This window comes from Syngnathoides biaculeatus, chromosome 4 (genome assembly GCF_019802595.1).
Source record: "Syngnathoides biaculeatus isolate LvHL_M chromosome 4, ASM1980259v1, whole genome shotgun sequence".
In the NCBI taxonomy this organism is placed as follows: Eukaryota; Metazoa; Chordata; class Actinopteri; order Syngnathiformes; family Syngnathidae; genus Syngnathoides; species Syngnathoides biaculeatus.
The window spans coordinates 1,100,562-1,118,280 of NC_084643.1; the positions used below are offsets into that span (position 1 = coordinate 1,100,562).

Sequence of the window (17,719 nt, forward strand, 5' to 3'; positions counted from 1 at the left end):
TACCATATTTGCCAAAATCCTCATGCTCGTCTGTGAATAAAGATGTCTTGAGTTTGTGCATCAGAGTATAGTTTACAAAAAAAAATCCCAAATAGCCAGCTGACAGGAGAGAGGAATAAATAAATTGAAAAAAAATAAAAAAATAAATAAAATTCTGACCTGAAAGCGTCCAGTAAGCTGTTCTGGGGTGCTGATGCCATTTGTCTGCCTAGGGCCGGAAATGTCAAGCCTTGAGAGACAGAAACCCACACGTATCAGCCAAGGATTAACACTCATTATATATGCTTTCAAAGTAGCTTTAAAGTTAACTTAATATTTGATCCAACAGTTTTACAGTGCAACAATGTTGAAACAATTACTGCTGAATGAAGTATAATAATTGTGGAAGCTTATATTAAACTTTGACTGACTGGAATAGCGTTTAAAAATGACACTACGGAAAATTTTCAGACTGCTCTGGAAAATGTTCAAGTGAGCCTTTTGGCATCCGACAGTGCGTCTCTTTCAAAAATATTCCTCTGATGGCTCTCCTCCTTCCAACTACTGTAGTCACATTTGCTTTAGTTAAATAAAAACACACTCTGCAAGCAATTTGATGATTAAATTTGAAGGGGAAAAATGAGCAGTTCGGTGGCCAATTCAAACACAGGGTCCCCCCCCAGCTGCAGCACCAGAGGCTGAGGTACGGTAATGAGGCACGCAGGAAGGCCCGGATGCCTGTGGTAAATCACGCAGAAACACACCACCTCTCGTTACCTAAGCGCCCAATATTGCATGTAGGAAAGAGATAACAATAAGAGGAAGCAGCGCACAAGCTAAAAATGTTACGTATCCAAACCAAGTTAGACAAATGTCAATGATTTAAAAAGGGGAAAGTGATGAGTGATGACTTCACTTTCCAACTCCTTCCTACCCTTATCTTCTACCTTTGTCAGTGCGAGTTGACAAGTGGGGGGGGGGGGCCCAACGGACAATCATACGACTTAAAGGTTGAATGGTTACATCTGTGTTGAGTCTATAAGCACTGACCTCTGCGATACAAAGATGAATGTCCGTTTGACAAAAATGCTGACTGTGACTTTCCACCATAGATGTTATCCACATAAATCAGCACTCGACTTGCTAATAGAAAATCTTCACAGCTGTCACCAAAAGGACTTGCCTCGGGTGGATTCCTCAAACGTGTGCATTGTAAGACAATCTCTCTCACTCAAAAAAAATTATGAACGATTGAAATTACAGGAAACAATTTCATGCTGAGCATGTATAGAAATCATTGTAGTGATCAAGATTCAAGCTAATGCAAATCAGCCTTTCTTCCATGATACAAAATAAGGCAGTTTATAATTGTTCTCAGTTATTGCAACAGAACCAGATATGCTGGAATTCTGTGCAAATATAGATCATTTAAAAATGTGCCTGTAAACACATCCTAGGAATTGCAAACAACACTATTTTATAAAAAGGTAACCTCTTAAAAATGGTACAAAAACAAATAACTACCCTGGCTGAAATACAGGATATATATGAAAACTTGGGATAAATTCACTCCATTATTTACTTCAAAAGAAAATGACAGATTACGGTACACGTGATGGAGTGCTTCATAGAGCGATGTCAAGCTACTGCAAAGAATTGATTTGAAATGGAGCTGCTTCACTCATCCACCCGCTGTGTTGTTGACAAGGAGGATCTTGCAGATCCGACAGCAGTCTCACTGATTCAGTGGCCGAAATAGTTAACATTCCACCTCAACTCACTCACGCCCGGAAGCTATTCACACGCAGTTTAGCCAGACTATAAAAAGACTCAAGGAATGGAAGAGAAAAGAGTTTCAAGGAAGGTTGATGAAGGTGCTACAGCTTTCTTATTTCTTGTGGTGAATAAGAGTTAATATATTTTTACTTTTATGTTTCAGAGGGTGGAAGAAGGTGCTTCAACAAAAAAGAAGTCATGGTAAATATCTCATAAATAGCCACTTTTAACAAGCCCAAGAACTTGGAGTTCCTGGTACCAAAAATGTCCCTGTGGCCTATTTGCTTTCCATCACCACCACTCCTAAATGTTCACTGTAATTCATTCAAATGAGAGCGCTAATGAACTGCATTATATGTAGCAGTGGTATAATAAACTGCACTTCCCCTCCAATCCAGCAAGTGGTGGTGTAAAACAAACAAAAAAAAATAATTAAAAAAAAAAAGGATGGAGGCCATCACACGTCCTAGTTTTTAATCACAGCTTGGGAAATTTTCTCTATAGACCAAGCACAGGTGTTATAAATCTAAGAAATATTGGGAATGTTATTTTAACTGCTCATGATGGCTCATATTTTGTGTATGATGCCAACTTAATGGATTTTATCAACTATAAATGCTGCTTAACTGTGCTATTGTATATCTAACCTCTCCTTCCATCCACTTAAAGTATTTTAAAAATAGTTTTGTTCATTTTTTTTTCTTCTTATGAATGTTCAGTCGACAGCAACGTGTTGATCCCTCGAAGTGACGTCACTGCAAACCACATTGCCACTGGGAAAAGGGTGTGCCTCCAAAATATGCATAAAGCAAAATAAACAGAAGATGTACGCTGCCACATTACAAATGTCTTGGAAGTTTGTGCTGTACAGTACGACAAACAGTGCTAAAGTAGACACGCCACATCTGTATGGGCAGGCGATCAGTAATAGTGCAGCTTCTGGCTCAGTGGGCGACACGATGTCATCAGGGTACATAAATTACGCTCACATGGACACAGATCATCGAAGGCGTTAACGCGGAAGTACCCTAATTTCCGGCCTACCAGCCGCAACTTTCTTCCTCACGCTTTAGACCCTGTGGTTTATGCAGTGACACGGCTAATTTGTGCATTTTTTCTAACACCCACAAGGGGGGACTCGAGCGGAAAAGGTACAAATGAGACCGGTGGAATATGTGCCGAGGAAGTGACTTACCAGTCCTGTTAGCACTGCGCTAGCATGTTGCTGTTGTGTTACTGTGTCTCAGTGACATTGACTGGTAAATTTTATTTTAACCAGCCCCGTTATCGCTAGCGTTAGCACTAAACTCTCTGTACTATCTTTCTTTGTAAATATCTCATGTTTCAATGCGGGCACTTGCGGCTTTTACACAGCTGCAGCGTAGGTATGTACAAATGTACTCTGTGAGGCTTGTAACCAGGTGCGCTTTGTAGGCCGGGAATTACGGTACACACGATGGGGAGGAGGATATAGGGAGACTGACAAGGAATGGAAATCAAGGGAAGACCGTATTAAATTTCTAGTCAAGAGCAGGCCTTAGTGAAAGCAAACATTTTCAGGTCTTCTAGACACGTTTGTTGGAGGATTAGGGACAACAACAATGTGGCTCCAATTCAAACTGGTATTTCCCCTGATTGCAATCACTTGTTTTGTTTGTCCAGTGTTTACATGATAACTAAAACAAAACAGCGTGGAGGAAGAAAGAAGTGGAGCTTACTGTAGTGTTGGCATAAAGTGAGATGTTTATGAACTGAACTATGGAGTCTTTGTATTTTTAAATGCAAAATTCAACCACAAAAATGTAGAGATGATAATCCTTTGATTCGTGGTACATACCTCTCCACCATCAGCTGCAGATGAGTCTTTGAGTTCTTGATTTTGTTCTGGGCCTCTGCGTTTAGCATGTCAGCAGTATTTTCCCCATTGATGGCCAAGATGACATCACCTGCTTGGAGAGCTGCTTGCTCTGCTTTGCTGCCTCCGTTGACCTGTTGAAAACAAGAAAAGTATTCAAATAAACACAGGTCCCATTTATACTCTGTTTAACAAGTGAGTGTGCAGAGAAAACCTGTCAATGATAAATTGGTGGGTGGGCGGAAATAAGAAATGTACTCAAATGCTATGAATTTATCTAATGTCTGTATCATGTGTCTAATCCAAGAGTCTAATTTCCAAACGTTAGAGAAGACAGAGTTGACAGCTATTAGCACATATGTAGAAAGGCAATGTCAGTCATTAGTAGTAAAATTGAAGTTCTTGGTGTGACTGACTTGATGGTTCGACCTTTACAACGACACTCATTGCATGTCAAAGGCAATGTCACACTTCCACATCAGAGGAAATTCCACAGTAATGAAAGCAAACTATGGTTACTGTTTTCAGGCCTCGCACACCCCGGCGGACAGGCATTAAAAATAAAAGCCCAAAATCAAAGGCTCGATGATGATACAATTGGTAAGATTTATGGACTGACATTTTCAGCAAAAATGTGCTTATGAGACCTATTTTCTGACGGCAATTAAGAATAAAGACAGGGAAGAACAAAGAATGCAAAACACTAAAAGTGCTAGACAGTGTGAGCTTTCAGTCTCTAGAGAAAAAAAAGCTTCTGTTTCAGAGAGAATGCCAGTCGCTTGAGCCAAGCAAGAGGGCAGAGGTGCCATGCCTGTGGCCCTTCAAGAACAATTAAGTGTTGCTGTGGTGACCCACAAAAGCGGGTGCCTTTTCTGATCAGGACATGCCTGGATTAACATCAATTGTTGGATGACAGTTGGATGAGCTATTCTCAAGTCTTTGCCCAAGTAAAAAAAAAAAAAAAGAATTCTTTATTATCCAGGCCAACAACAATAAAAAAAAAAAAAAAGCACACTCAAGACGGTGCCAGCAGATTCACATTAAATCGGGCCTTAAAGGCTTCTCAGCTGCAAAAAGGGAAGAACTATGAAGAATGGCCATTAGTCAAACTGAACATCACCAATCGTTTTCAATAAAGTTTTATCTCTTACAGCAGGACTTTATGAGACTTCAAAGAAAATGTTTGATATTTGAGACAAGAACTGGGCAGTGGTTAAAAAAAAAAAAAAAAAAAAAAAGCCAACCTAGCACACATTATATATATCATTTTTCAAGAAGGCAAATAAATGCTTTTGGAGTCAAAGGAGATTGAAACTGAGAATGTTGGAGTGTGGAACACTGGTGGGAGGTGTGTCTGCAAAACAGTATAGTAAGCTTATGTAAAAACTACTCGTGCATGTGTTAAGTGCACGTTATCACTGACAAAAACATGTCAGTACTTAAACACACTCCGGCATGGACAGCTGACCTGGGAGACCAAACCTCCCACCTCAACTTCCACTGTAACTGTAATCAGTGGTTTCCGTCTAATGTAATCGACTTCCATTCTATTCTAACGGGTCTGGGAGGCAAGGAAATAGGTATGAGACAGCCTGTGGATGCAAACAAAGACAAGAAAAGGGGCGTAGTGAGGAGGAAATTGACTTTGCATGGTATGCCATTACAGTCTGTGTTTTGACAAAAACAGAGGATATGGTTTGATAAGGCAAGACAAGGTTCAGCAACAGGGCGAGTCTTGAAATACCTTAGATACAGTTATGGCCTTTTTGAAGTCCCTTCCTCCGACGATTCTGAAGCCCCATGGTGATGGACCAATCAAGTTCACGGTCAGTGCCATTGATCAGGCTGGCACGCAGAGTCTTGAAAAACCTTAAATGAAAATAATGACAACTTATAGCATCTGCACAGGCATTCAAATGTTTGAATATTGAGCATCTGCTGGCATTGCTTGAGAAAAAAATAAGTGAAGACAGTGAACAGTGGAATCTGCTTTTCATTTCCACCACTTTCGCTCAGCTAAATCCTTTTGACATCAACTGCATAACCATATTAAAGAGGAATGGGAGGAATGACTAACATTAATCAAGCACCTGCAAAGGCAAATCGTTTCAATAAATCCAAAAGGACATTTCAGACAAGGAAAATAAATGCATCTTGTCAAAGCACTGGCGCGTGTTTTACTGTAACCATACAACTGCATATAATGCCCATAATATATGGCAGGCCAACGAGGGACTAGGGTTTGCGCATATAAAAATTTGTGGCCTGTAACCGCCCCCAAACCGCCTTGCTCCTGAAGTTCACAATATTTGAAGTTGGTCTCCCCCCCCCCTCCCCTCCCCATTCGGAGTCTTATCTGGAATGCACGCCCATAAATCCGTTTGTTACCATTCATCCATCAGTCCAATTTCTAAAACCAGACTGCCCTGTCCCTCAAAGTTTACAGCCAAAGTTAGGTTTAAAAAAAAAAAAAAAAAAAACTGAATCTTTGGCTTTCCCTAAAAATCATTCTAATTAATAATTTTTGTCATCCAATTTAAGCAAATCTCACACACAATATCCAGGGTTCCAGAGCAATAGAAGCTCAATAATACACACATTAACCATGTGTTATAGAAATCATGATTTTACACAGCATCCCCAGGAACTAAAACAGAGCCAATAACTACAAACATTCCAAAAAATACCATTAAAGCGTCCACTCAAGGGGAGGGGAGGGGGAAATGTCTGCAAAACCTGGATCCAACCTACACAGACAACACTTCTCACCTCATCCCCCCCCCCCTCCCCCCAGCCCATTTAATTGTCCGCACATTACAACACTTTTTCCAGGAAGAGCTGTGCATTATCTCGCAGTCGCTCACAAATATTCAGGGGGACAATGAGCAGGCCTACTAGATGAGCCATCATTAGTATCTTTTAATTGAGGTATCCTCCAGAACTGTTTTGACGAGACCAGGGAGAAGCAAGAAGCCCAGACAATTTGGGCACAGAACAGCTTTTAGCAATTAAAAATACTAAACCAGCCACTATTTACATTACAAAATGTCAAGTGGTGGGCTAATGTCATCACAGTATGAGCTATAAAACAGGAAAGAAGAAATACAGTTGAAGCTACAGTAATTGGTCACTGAAAATGTTCAAATTGCACTTGGACAAAGCATGCAGCAGCTGAAAGTAGTATTTAATATCACCACATTTCCTCATTAAATTATTTTCCAAAAGGTGCTATTGACGTGAAAATTTCATCAGATGTTGGGAACAACCCAAGAAATCCAGACAACGAAAACACTCCAAACAAGAATCAGAAGATGCAATTGTGAAATGACATTGGAGGGGGGGGGGGTATTTGAACAGGTATTCATTTAATGATTTGTAAAAAAAGTTTGTTTACAATGACAGCTTCAAGATGCGTCCTATATGGAGAAACTAGTCTCATTCATTGCTCTAGTGTGATTTTGGCACATTCCTCCAACCGAGCAGTCTTCAAATCTTTAAAGTTGAATGGCCTTCTTTTATAGACCTTAAAGTTCAGGTCTTTTCATAGATTTTCACTTGGATCCAAGTCAGGTGATTGTTTGGGCCATTCTTGAAGCCCCCCCCCCACCCCCCACCCTCTTTGAACCCAAGAGAGGGTTTTCATGGGAGTATGTTTTGGATCATTATCTTCCCTTTTCATAATCCTTGTAGATGGCGGCAATTTTTTGTCAAGAATTTCTCTGTACATTTGCCCAATGATCCTTCCTTCAATAACGTGAAATTTACCACGACAGTCTGCTGAAAAGGAGCCCCAAACAATCATGTTCCCACCTCTGAACTTGACTGGTGGGTATGGCGCTTTTAGGTTGCTGTGAAGTGCCAAACGCGGTGTGCATTATGGCATCAAAACAGTTCAATTTCACTCATCAGACCAGACTATATTCTCCCAGTATTTAAAAGGCTTGTCCAAATGTTCAAACTTTAAACAAGCTTTGACATGCTTTTTTTATTTTTTTCCAGCAATGTGGTATTATGTGGCGAGCATGCATACAGGCCATAGCGTTGGAATTTATTAGTCACCAGTTTCCTTGTGACAACAGTAACTGCAAATAATTTAAGCTCTCCACAGGTGGTCCTTGGCTCTTGGATATCGTCTGATTATTCTTTGCACTCCTCTGTTCAGAAATCTTGCAAGGAGCACCCAAATCAATCAAAATTATGGTAGTACGATTGCCTTTCCACTTGTGCATTATGGCCCCAACCGTGTGCAGTGACCCATTCAGATGCTTAGCTATGCGCATGTAAACATCGCCATCATTATATTTTGAAACGATTGGTTTGTAATGGACGGCACGGTGGTGCAGCTGTAGAGCGTTGGCCTCACAGTTCTGAGGTCCAGGGTTCAAATCCCAACCCCGCCTGTGTGGAGTTTGCATGTTCTCCCCGTGCCTGTGTGGGTTTTCACTAGGCACTTCTGTTTCCTCCTAGGTCCCCAGAAAAATGCATTAATTGGAGACTCTAAATTGCCCTTTGGTGTGATCGTGACTGTTGGTCTTCATGTGCCCTGCGATTGGCTGGCAACCAGTTCAGGATATACCCTGCCTCCTGCCGATGACAACTGGGATAGGCTCCAGTATTGCTGCGACCCTTGTGAGGAAAAGCATCTCAGAAAATTTATGGATGGTTTGCAGAGATCTCTTTGCTCTTAGCAATCATGGGATGCGCCTTGGAAGACACCTTTTAGTAGGCCAGTTTCTAGGACTGAACCCACTGATATTCATTTGCACTGACAAGAGGCTGGATTGCAGTTTGATTATTAATAGATTTCAGGTGTTGTCCTTTGCTTTCCTCCCCTTTTCATCATCTATTCCATACTTTGGGTTGATTTCAACTTCTGTAGATTTTTTTTTAGGTCAATAGCACCTTTGGAAATATATTTAATGAGAATAATGGTGACATGGTACATTTTTATGTCAGCCGCTGTAAGTGCTGAACTGTTTGATGAGGGACATTCCCGAGCACATTTGGTTCAGTCAGATAAAAGACATTCATAAAACGTGGCTGCTGTTCTGGTAACATCTAGCTATTGCTGCCCCACCACTTCGGACACAATTCAACACTTTCAAACAATGGGAGGAATTCTTTTCATGAAATCACCATTTGGCTTGCAGTCCAACATCAGCTGAGTGGCACAAAAGAAAGATGGAAACGGGTGAGAAAATGCACAACTTCTGAAATACTGCAAGGCAAACGTTGTTTCTGATTATCTGAATTCATATGCACGAATGTAAAACTGACAAAGTTTAAGACAACACAAGTTTCAGTCCCAGACACAAACCAGATATCTAATTTGGGTCTCAAAATAAAGTTTGCGAAACCCTAAATCTAAAGGATTAACTCCCCCAGAAGTTTTCTTTTTCAGTTTGTTTTTCTCCTGTTGTGATGCCACCACAGAAGGGCATCAAACCAATGACGGCAAAGAGGAAAAGTGTTTGAGCCAACATTGATTCCTCAGAGAAGAAAAACATTAGTCCCAACATGCCAGAGCTACCATAAACTTATTTTGCTTGAACAAGAACAGCCCTGTAAATAAAACTACAGTAAAATCGTGATGACCACTATATTAATATTAGATACAGTATGGCTGGGTTCCATGTGACGTCACACTTGTTCATCTGGGTACTTGAGCGCCATTGTTGCAGAAAAGGAGTCAGCTGCCCATCATAATCATGCCAGATTTTTTTTTCAGTTCCAAAGATTAGATTGCATGAAGGAGAAGACACAATGGAGTTATCGAAAAAAAATGGCAAAAAAAAAGTGGCTTGCAAATATACGACGTTCAGATCTGAACGAAGCTCGAGTACATAAGGCAAATGTTTATTTTAAAGTCTGTTCTGATCATTTTGTAAGCGGTAAGCATGTGTATGTCTAGTGTCCGGATATTCTACTTGAGGGAAGTCTTTCAGATCCTTTGAAAGTACGTCGTTGTGGAGAGTATACGGATCGATATCTTCAGGGTTTGACCTTCTGTACGCATCTAGCTTTGCCGACCATCATCGTGGGAATTAAAGTAGACAGAAAACATCCGCCGCTCGCCGCTTACACATAGGTCTGTGGACGTTGCCATGGTGATGCCGTCTGCAACGCCTAGCTTGTCTGTAGAAATGGCGGAGATTATCACATGATCGCAACTCAAGCATATTTCAAGCCAGTGTTCAAGTGTTTTTCATCAGATGTTATTTAATCTATTTGGCACTAAGGTTGCTGAACTCCATGTTGCTTTTGTGTTCAGAGAACAGGAGCGAGATGACGTTGCAACGATCATCAGTTTGTTCTATTCTTCAGTGACACCCTCCCATTTTCTAAGAAGAATTTCAGTCGAATAAATTCACACAGTCTAATGTGTAAAGTCATTTTGGAACAATTATGACAGCCTGACCCTTCAGGGTAAAACACACAAAGTAATCGTGAGGGAGTGTTAAAATCAAGTTGGTGCTTCTAGCTTCCTGCCTCTAGGGTTCTACAAATGTGACTTCTGAATTACCGATATTTGCGCAACTTCTTTGTGACATTGCTTAATTTGGAAACCGTCTGGCCGTGTAAATCAACATCCCGCACGCCTTCCTACGCAGTTTGGAGGCAATGATTTCATTGTACTCAAAATGCAGAGGGGAGAAATGTAAAGTTTGCCACTGAGCAAATTTTTGGGTGTCACTTGGGCTGATGCCCACAGAAACAAGACTTAACTCATATTTGCTGGAACGTGTAAGAGTGACGAATGAATGAAACCAGTTAGCACAAGTCGGTAAATGAGTGTGTAAGTGCGTAGAGTTGCAGGGATGATAATGACTGTATTCTTTAGGATCATTAACTTTGATTCGTATTTCACGTGCAGCCAGTGACCAAAAGTGCATTTGTATGAATATCATCAATATTAGTGGAACCCCTGCGCCCCCGTCTCTTCAAGAACCCATCTTTGTGTAATCTTTTTTTCCCCCTTTCCAAAAATCTCCAGAGGCTTTTAATCAGAATCAGATGTAATGGCCAAGTATGCAACAACACACAAAGTATTTGTCTCCGGGAGTCGGTGCCGCCCTGGTACCGACATTCATCTTGAGTACTGAGAAGAAGAACAAACAAGCTAACGAGAACAACATTCAATTAATAGGAACTACTCCTTATAAGAGTCACAGTTGTGCAAGATGCAGAGTCTTCGAGCATTTAGACTACAGCAACACCCCACATTATGTTATGCTTAGGCAGAGTGTCCTTACCCGTTCGCGGTTCACCCTTATAGATCAGTGCAATGACAATTGTGCAAAGGGAGCAGTTAAAAAAAGTGTCGAATCGTGCGATAATGCCAGATGCTTGGGCTCCACGTGCCAAAGAAGATTGGCGGCTTACTTCTTTTCCTCATTTGCCAGCCTGCTGCCAAATATGAAGATTTTACACAGCAGACATGTGATTTTACTGAATGAAAAACAGACTGAAAAACTGCAAACATGATCAAAGGATGATCACCAATTTTAACGTCCAAGTTTTATAAATTGTATTATTAATACATCTAGTACATCTATAAATAAATGCATTCTGTTTTCAAAATGTACACAATAGGATCGTATATTTAGACGCATACCTTTACCCCCAAAAATTACAAATTCATCGAAGTAAACTACTAAATTGAATTGAGATTTGCATCATGGCATGCAAGCATGCTTTCATAGCCTGTATATTGTATCTATTCAAAAATGTTTTAATTTCTTGTTTTAGTTAATGACTGAAACACATGGATTTGACAACAATTATTAACGTCATGTGTCATTATCAGTAAATAATGGACATTTTTACAAGTAATTGCATCTGAACTCTCACCTCGTAATTGACTACACTGTCTGCAACTGGGATTGGCCTTGGGGTGACATCTTAATGCAACAGCTATGGAAAAGTCCATTTTCGTTGCTTTCAGTTGTTTGTTTTTGTTGTTTCGCATGAACTTCCAATGCCTTGAAACCTCCGGATCCATAGTCCTGACCCCATGTGCACAATGCTTTACCACACAGGTGCCAAACTCAAGGCCCAGGGGCCAGATCTCGCCCGCCGCATGATTTTGTGTGGCCCACAAAGCCAAATCTAGACTGTAAATTTCCATTATTCTACTAAAAATCTGTACCAAAATTTCAAATTGTCATATATCATAAATGATGAAATTGAGATACTACAAGCATTTTTGTGTTATCAAACGTGAATAGCTGAAAAACACATTACCCGTGATTTGTGATTCCAAAACTAGTTAATGAATTGATCATGTAAAAATGATATGACATGACTAAATATTTTTGTTTCACAGTTATAACGGCTCTCTGAGGGAAACCGGAACAGCAATATGGCCCGCGAGAAAAATTTGTTTGACAACCCTGCTTTACCAGATGGATCGATTTTGAGAATGAAGTCGCTTAGAGTGGCAACTTCCTCTTTTCCAATTGTATCGACAATTTCTCGTTCCATCCAATACCATTGGAACTTATTTTTGACATATCTAACAATTTCTTTCACTTGAGAGGCGTCTTTCCTCTTAGCAGCGCCATCGTGTTGACTTGAAAATGGCCCCATGATCTGCCTCGCATACAACAAGCGTTTTCATTGGTCAGGAGGAACACATTCGACCAAACAACAGACTCTTCTCTAATCTTCTACCTCGCTTGCAAAAGTCTGACCGGAATATGAACGAGGGTGGATTCTGGCATGGGTCACGGTCAGAATATTGCAGAAAACTGAGAATATATGTATATATATATTAATCAAATCTTGACGGAATTCCACCTATAAACAGTAAAATCTCTGTAGATGTCTTACAAATTACCTGTAGTGATCAACCCGTATTTAAGGCACCGTATTTTTCGTACCGCATTATAAGGCGCACCTTCAATGAATGGCCTATTAAGATGTTTTTCATATATAAGGCGCATTGGATTATAAAGCGCATAGAATAGACGCTACAGTAGTGGCTAGGGTTACGTTATGCATCCATTAGATGGCGCTGTACTAAAGGCTCAATCGTGATCCATATATAAGGCGCACTGTCAGCTTTTGAGAAAATTAAAGGCTTTTAGGTGCACCTTATAGTGCGGAAAATGCGGTAAAACTCCCAGTCTTGTCACAAACAGCTTAATTTTTCTTGGATGTTCAAACTCTTCTCTCATTATTGGACCTGCACTCTTATGAAGAAGCTCACCAGCTTTTTTTTTTTTTTTTTTAAACCTAATTTTTCAGCATACTTTTAATATCACATGACCAGAACGGGCTTCTTGACTGGCGGATGCAACTGGTTTTCAAAATGAAAAATCTTATGAGCAATAAAATATTTTTTCTTCAAGTCTCTCTCTGCTGGCCCCGTGATGGGTCTGCGGCTCAGCGGTTTAAGACCCTTATACAGGATTTCGAATGGAAGTCTAGCTATACTTTAACATTTTCTGGATAAACTGAATAGTGGTTTCTGTTTAAAACTGCAGTGCAAATTGTTTAAAAAAAAAAAAAAAAAATCTATAAGATCGGCTGTGAAGAAAAAAAAAAAGTTTTTTTTTTGCGGAAAGCAGACTCCAAGAATGAAAAGCTCCAGAGTGACTTAGCAGACATTGGGATAATATACTTAGCACATTTAAATCCAAGGCAGCCAAACAGCTGACACTTCCATCAACACCTTCACCTTGAATGAGGGTGTTTGTTTCTTGGTGTTTGGACAAAAATCCACTGGGGTCAGAATAAACCCCCCCCCCCAAAAAAAACAGCAAGGCTGATGAACAAAACAGATGCTTCATACTGGAGGAGGAGGACCACGTGGCCGACAGGTCGAAACCTACCTGCGACGGCGGTACACACCCGCTGAATAAAACAAGAGGAATGCAACCGCAAGCCTCTCCCTGGAGTCTGGACTGCATAAAATAACATTCATTTTATTCATGCATCACAATCACACCCCTTTGGTGATGTTTCGCCGCGGTCGCCAAGGAGATGGGAAAATAAACAAGAACAAATCAAGTCAGAGTGTCGGTTCAGGTGCTTTTATCGCTAACGGCTCTCGTGTCGTCGAATGTGATCACTGACGGCGACATACCTGTAATTTGTGAGGACTACGCCCTTGTATTGCAGGTGTGTTGTAAAATGACAGTGTCAAATATTAAATCGTAACTGGGACTGCAGCTCTACTGCCAGTAAAGTCTTAGGTTCTACTTAAACGCAGCGACTTCCCGCTCAGCCGCGTTCTACCTCTTCAACAGCTTCCGCACTATAGCGCTCCGCAATCGGGGCCGGTTCACCACATCCTCTGTGCTCACTATTCATCCTTTCTCAGCGTGTTCTATGCGCGAACCTCCTCGAACGATACCGCGTCAGAGGGGACCGCTGATGATTCGGTCACGTTTTACGCTGGGTTAGCGAAAAGCTTTCTGAAGCGGTGGAAACGTCGCTGCCGTAACGCTGCGTGTTATTTCTGGGAGAAGCCAAGTGACATGGAAGAAAAACAAAACCTCGGTAAATGATGGGATGGGAAAGTGATCATTCAAGTATCTGTGCTGATAAAAAGTGACTTCCTGCTGGCTTGGAAGTTCCACCCTGAGAAAACCCACAGGTTATGTTTTTTTTTTTTTTTTTTGCAGCAGCACTTGTGGGGAGTGATTCTTGGTTTTCTGCACAGTAACACCGGAACTGTTCATTTCCAAACATGAGCTGCTAAGGTGCAGTCATGTCTAGACACCCCCTCCCCCCATAAGGAACAGGAAAGAGAAGCAAGGAAGAGCCCACTTGAATTGTCTGCTATTGGAGAACAGAGCAGTTAAGCGGGTAAGGTGTCCAACACGGCCCTTTATCACCCTTGCACCTGGCCCCTCCACAAATCACCCTGACTCCTTTATGAGTTCGGGCCGACTTGCTCCTCATCGACGCGAGACGGAGAGGTGTTTGGTCTACACAAGACGGGGCACCTCGCGTAGCCAGAGGCGCTTGACTATTATTGAGGATGTGTGATGACCCCCCACCCCCAATCCCACTCCTGACTGACACCTGAATCCCATATACCACCAGTACCTTGGCTACATAAAATGTCATTTATCATCATAATGGCAACTTGAGAACAAAGACCTTTGTTTCTGATGCACATGATGATTATCCAAAGTGTCAAATCACTGCAATGCAACACCAACTAATGGGTTGAAGGACTTCATTTCATATTTTATTGATTTCCTTAAATATAGCCTTCACGAATACCCGATATCTTAAAATAAGCCAGTAGCCTCTTAATACCCTCATTATCATAATTGGTTACAGGCAATTACACGGGTAGACGTCCACTTATGATATTTAGGGGAAAAAAATGACAATTGTTCATTATTCGGACAACATTAAATAATTATCAGTCACAAAGAATATAAGAATGGCAGACATAGCACATTTGACTCGAACGGGAAGCAAACGGCAAGTTAAAAACAGACTTCAGAGGCATGAAAGAGTTTTAAGCCAACTTTGTCTCGGCGGTTGGGGGAAAAGGTAAAGTTTACTCACCGAAGATAAGTTTGAGCTCAGGTCAGTGCGTCGCCGTCTCCACCTGTGGACAACTTGTGAGGGGGAGGAAAAAGAAGAAGAAGAAGAAGAAAAAAAACAAGTGTCGTCAGCTGATAAATTTATGAAGTGTCCTCCGTCAATTTTGAATCGTGAACTGGCGCAACTGGTGAGCTGCTGTTGTCCGGCGCTAGCAAGGGTCAACTCGGGCAAAAAGTTGTGGCCGCTCGCCGGACGTTCTCACAGGGACGAACTCTCGCTGCCATGTGCTGTGTGCTCCGACCAAAATAAATGCTTTGTCAAAGGCAGCAAGCCGGGGCGTGTCGCACCGCAGGGGCGGGCAGAGGCCAGGCGATCGCCGCGGTGACTGTCGCGTTTTCTCCTCCGCTAACTTCGCGCCGCCGTCGGCTCCCTTCCGCCACCTGCTGGTGAAGCGGAGGACTGCTTCCTCTTCAAATCACTTCCTGCTACGTCATCTCATTTGGCTGATTATCCTCACGTGACCCCCAAGCGCGGTTTGATTCGGGAAGTGTCCCGAAGAACAACAACTAAAAAAAATGGTCGTTTCGATGACGCACATAATATAAAGATGATTAAAAATAACAATGACGCACGCATATTTGTTATTGTCATATGCCATTGGAAACATTTTCAATTCTTTCGCTGAGTCAACTGCGAGTTTTCGCCTCTACGTAATGTTTTCAGGCCATGCATGTATTTTTGTCTTTAATTTGCATTCTTATATTTACTCAGATTTCTTATTTATTGAAATACATGAACCACAAAAGGATGAGAATATTCAAATAACATTTCAGGATGATAAAATAATAATTATTATTGATAAGCGGCTAAGAAAATGGATGGACGGATTATTATAATAACAAATTATTCGTATTACATTAACATGACTAATTCATTGAAACCAGCTTGGGCTGATCAGTCTCTGTGGCGTGAATGTGGTAGGTCCAGTTGTCTGCCTGAGTCACAACATGTCTCTGTGGCGCAATCGGTTAGCGCGTTCGGCTGTTAACCGAAAGGTTGGTGGTTCGAGCCCACCCAGGGACGTTGTATTTTAACAGCACGCTCTGAATTGTCTTCAGTAGTCCTATTCATCGTGGAATACGTCGTACTGCGTTATAAAAGTGGTAGCTAACCTTTTTTTCTTGTACAAAACGTCTATTTTGCTTATTTTAGAATCTGTGACCAATTAAAAACAAGAATGCAGTCATTTTGGAATACTGTATTGTTTCATGCTTGATTCCCAACCTAAATATTACAATGGAAAAATCTCCCAGCATATAAAAATGTCACAAAAAAGTGGCTACACAAGTTCCTCATACACTTTCTGCCATCTGATAGAAAAGCATTTATTTGTTCTGTCTGTCTTTATACACTGCTGCCATAGATAGATGAACAAAGCTACATTTTTTTGGGTTGTAAATAATATTTTGGCCAATTAATGGAAGTCTGATCATTTCCCACGGCACACTGGTTGGGAGTCACTGCTTTAATGGCTGAACAAAACTACCACAGCGACAATACCATACACCGGAAAAAACAATAACTCACAGGCAATTGTATATTACACTTTGGGATTTTATTTTAGAACAGGTTACACTCTGTACAACCCTCTTCAGACTCGATGATTAATTTTACAGTGATGATGTCATGATTTCTTTTTCCAAAAACAATTTGAAAAGGGATTGTTTGTGTTGTGGTTGAAAGCAGGAAAGACAAATGAGCGAAACAGACATGGGTTGGGGTTAGACAACTATGAAATACAACTTTTGTATTTAACTATTAGACTAGTCATTTTTCCTGTTTCTGTTTTTCTCTGAAAATACCCCCAAAAATTAGACATTTAGCAATTGATAGGAAGAAATGAGTGCATGTGCTAGGAAACTGCTTTTCTGAATACGCTTGTGGATGGATAAAACTCTTAATGGCACATATTTTCCCTTTCTAACTTCTCTCGAGAGGTTCGAGTTGCTGCTTCCAACTTCTTCAAAGATCTGAAAAATAATCTGGGACAGACATTTGATGGAAATGTTAGTCATCGAGTCCACAAAATGTTAGAAATTCACATCAAATTCACAGGGTGGTCTGTGGCGGCTGATTGCAGAACATTAGAAAGAACAGTCATCATTTTGGGAAGAAATACAAAAGTGCAAAATAATTGTGGGACCAAAAAAAAATCATTAATTCTTCCCACGTATTCAGAATCCAGTCTTTCTTATGCTGGGTGGTCGTGTAATAATGAAGCCAGTGCAACACACTCATGCGCTCATGCGGCGGAGGTGAGGACTTCTCCTGTATTCATTTGTGGGCGCAGAAAAGTGGGGAGCATGCCTGGCCTGTCTTAAGGGAGGTGATGAGGGTGGCGGTGAGGGGGGGCGGGTTGGCAGTGGAGCTCTTGTGAATCCATGAGTGTGAATGTGGTCAAACAAGATGCTTAAACAGGTGTCACGTAATTCCCAGGAAAAGTCCCAAAAGCGTGAGTCCTTTCTGACGTACCTGGAGCATACATATTTGAGAATAGGTATTATTATATAACAGGAAAAATATAGATATACATACACA

The 17,719-nt window shown here is 41.1% G+C and overlaps 2 protein-coding genes and 1 non-coding gene across 14 annotated transcripts in view; 1 reads left to right on the forward strand and 2 right to left on the reverse strand.

The window, feature by feature from the left end:
* The window catches only part of pdlim2 (PDZ and LIM domain 2 (mystique)), a 37,532-nt gene extending 21,941 nt beyond the window's left edge, over positions 1–15,591 (reverse strand). The window contains exons 1-5 of one of the 3 annotated variants that reach the window (XM_061818533.1): positions 15,307–15,589; positions 15,143–15,195; positions 5,355–5,479; positions 3,593–3,744; positions 160–229 (exon numbers count right to left, since the gene is read on the reverse strand). In XM_061818533.1, the coding sequence (XP_061674517.1) occupies positions 160–229; positions 3,593–3,744; positions 5,355–5,447 (315 nt within the window). In that variant the 5' untranslated portion in view covers positions 5,448–5,479; positions 15,143–15,195; positions 15,307–15,589. Of the gene's footprint in view, positions 1–159; positions 230–3,592; positions 3,745–5,354; positions 5,480–15,142 lie in introns of all 3 variants that reach the window. The other 2 variants (XM_061818534.1, XM_061818532.1) reach the window with 2 other exon arrangements.
* A 539-nt stretch (positions 15,592–16,130) lies between these two features.
* trnan-guu (transfer RNA asparagine (anticodon GUU)) lies at positions 16,131–16,204 on the forward strand. Its single transcript has one exon. It is a non-coding gene; the product is annotated as a tRNA-Asn (tRNA).
* A 510-nt stretch (positions 16,205–16,714) lies between these two features.
* The window catches only part of sorbs3 (sorbin and SH3 domain containing 3), a 32,895-nt gene continuing 31,890 nt past the window's right edge, over positions 16,715–17,719 (reverse strand). For 9 of the 10 annotated variants that reach the window (XM_061817133.1, XM_061817134.1, XM_061817123.1 and 6 more), the window contains one exon: positions 16,715–17,653. In XM_061817133.1, the coding sequence (XP_061673117.1) occupies positions 17,592–17,653 (62 nt within the window). In that variant the 3' untranslated portion in view covers positions 16,715–17,591. The remainder of the gene's footprint in view (positions 17,654–17,719) is intronic. The other variant, XM_061817125.1, reaches the window with a different exon arrangement.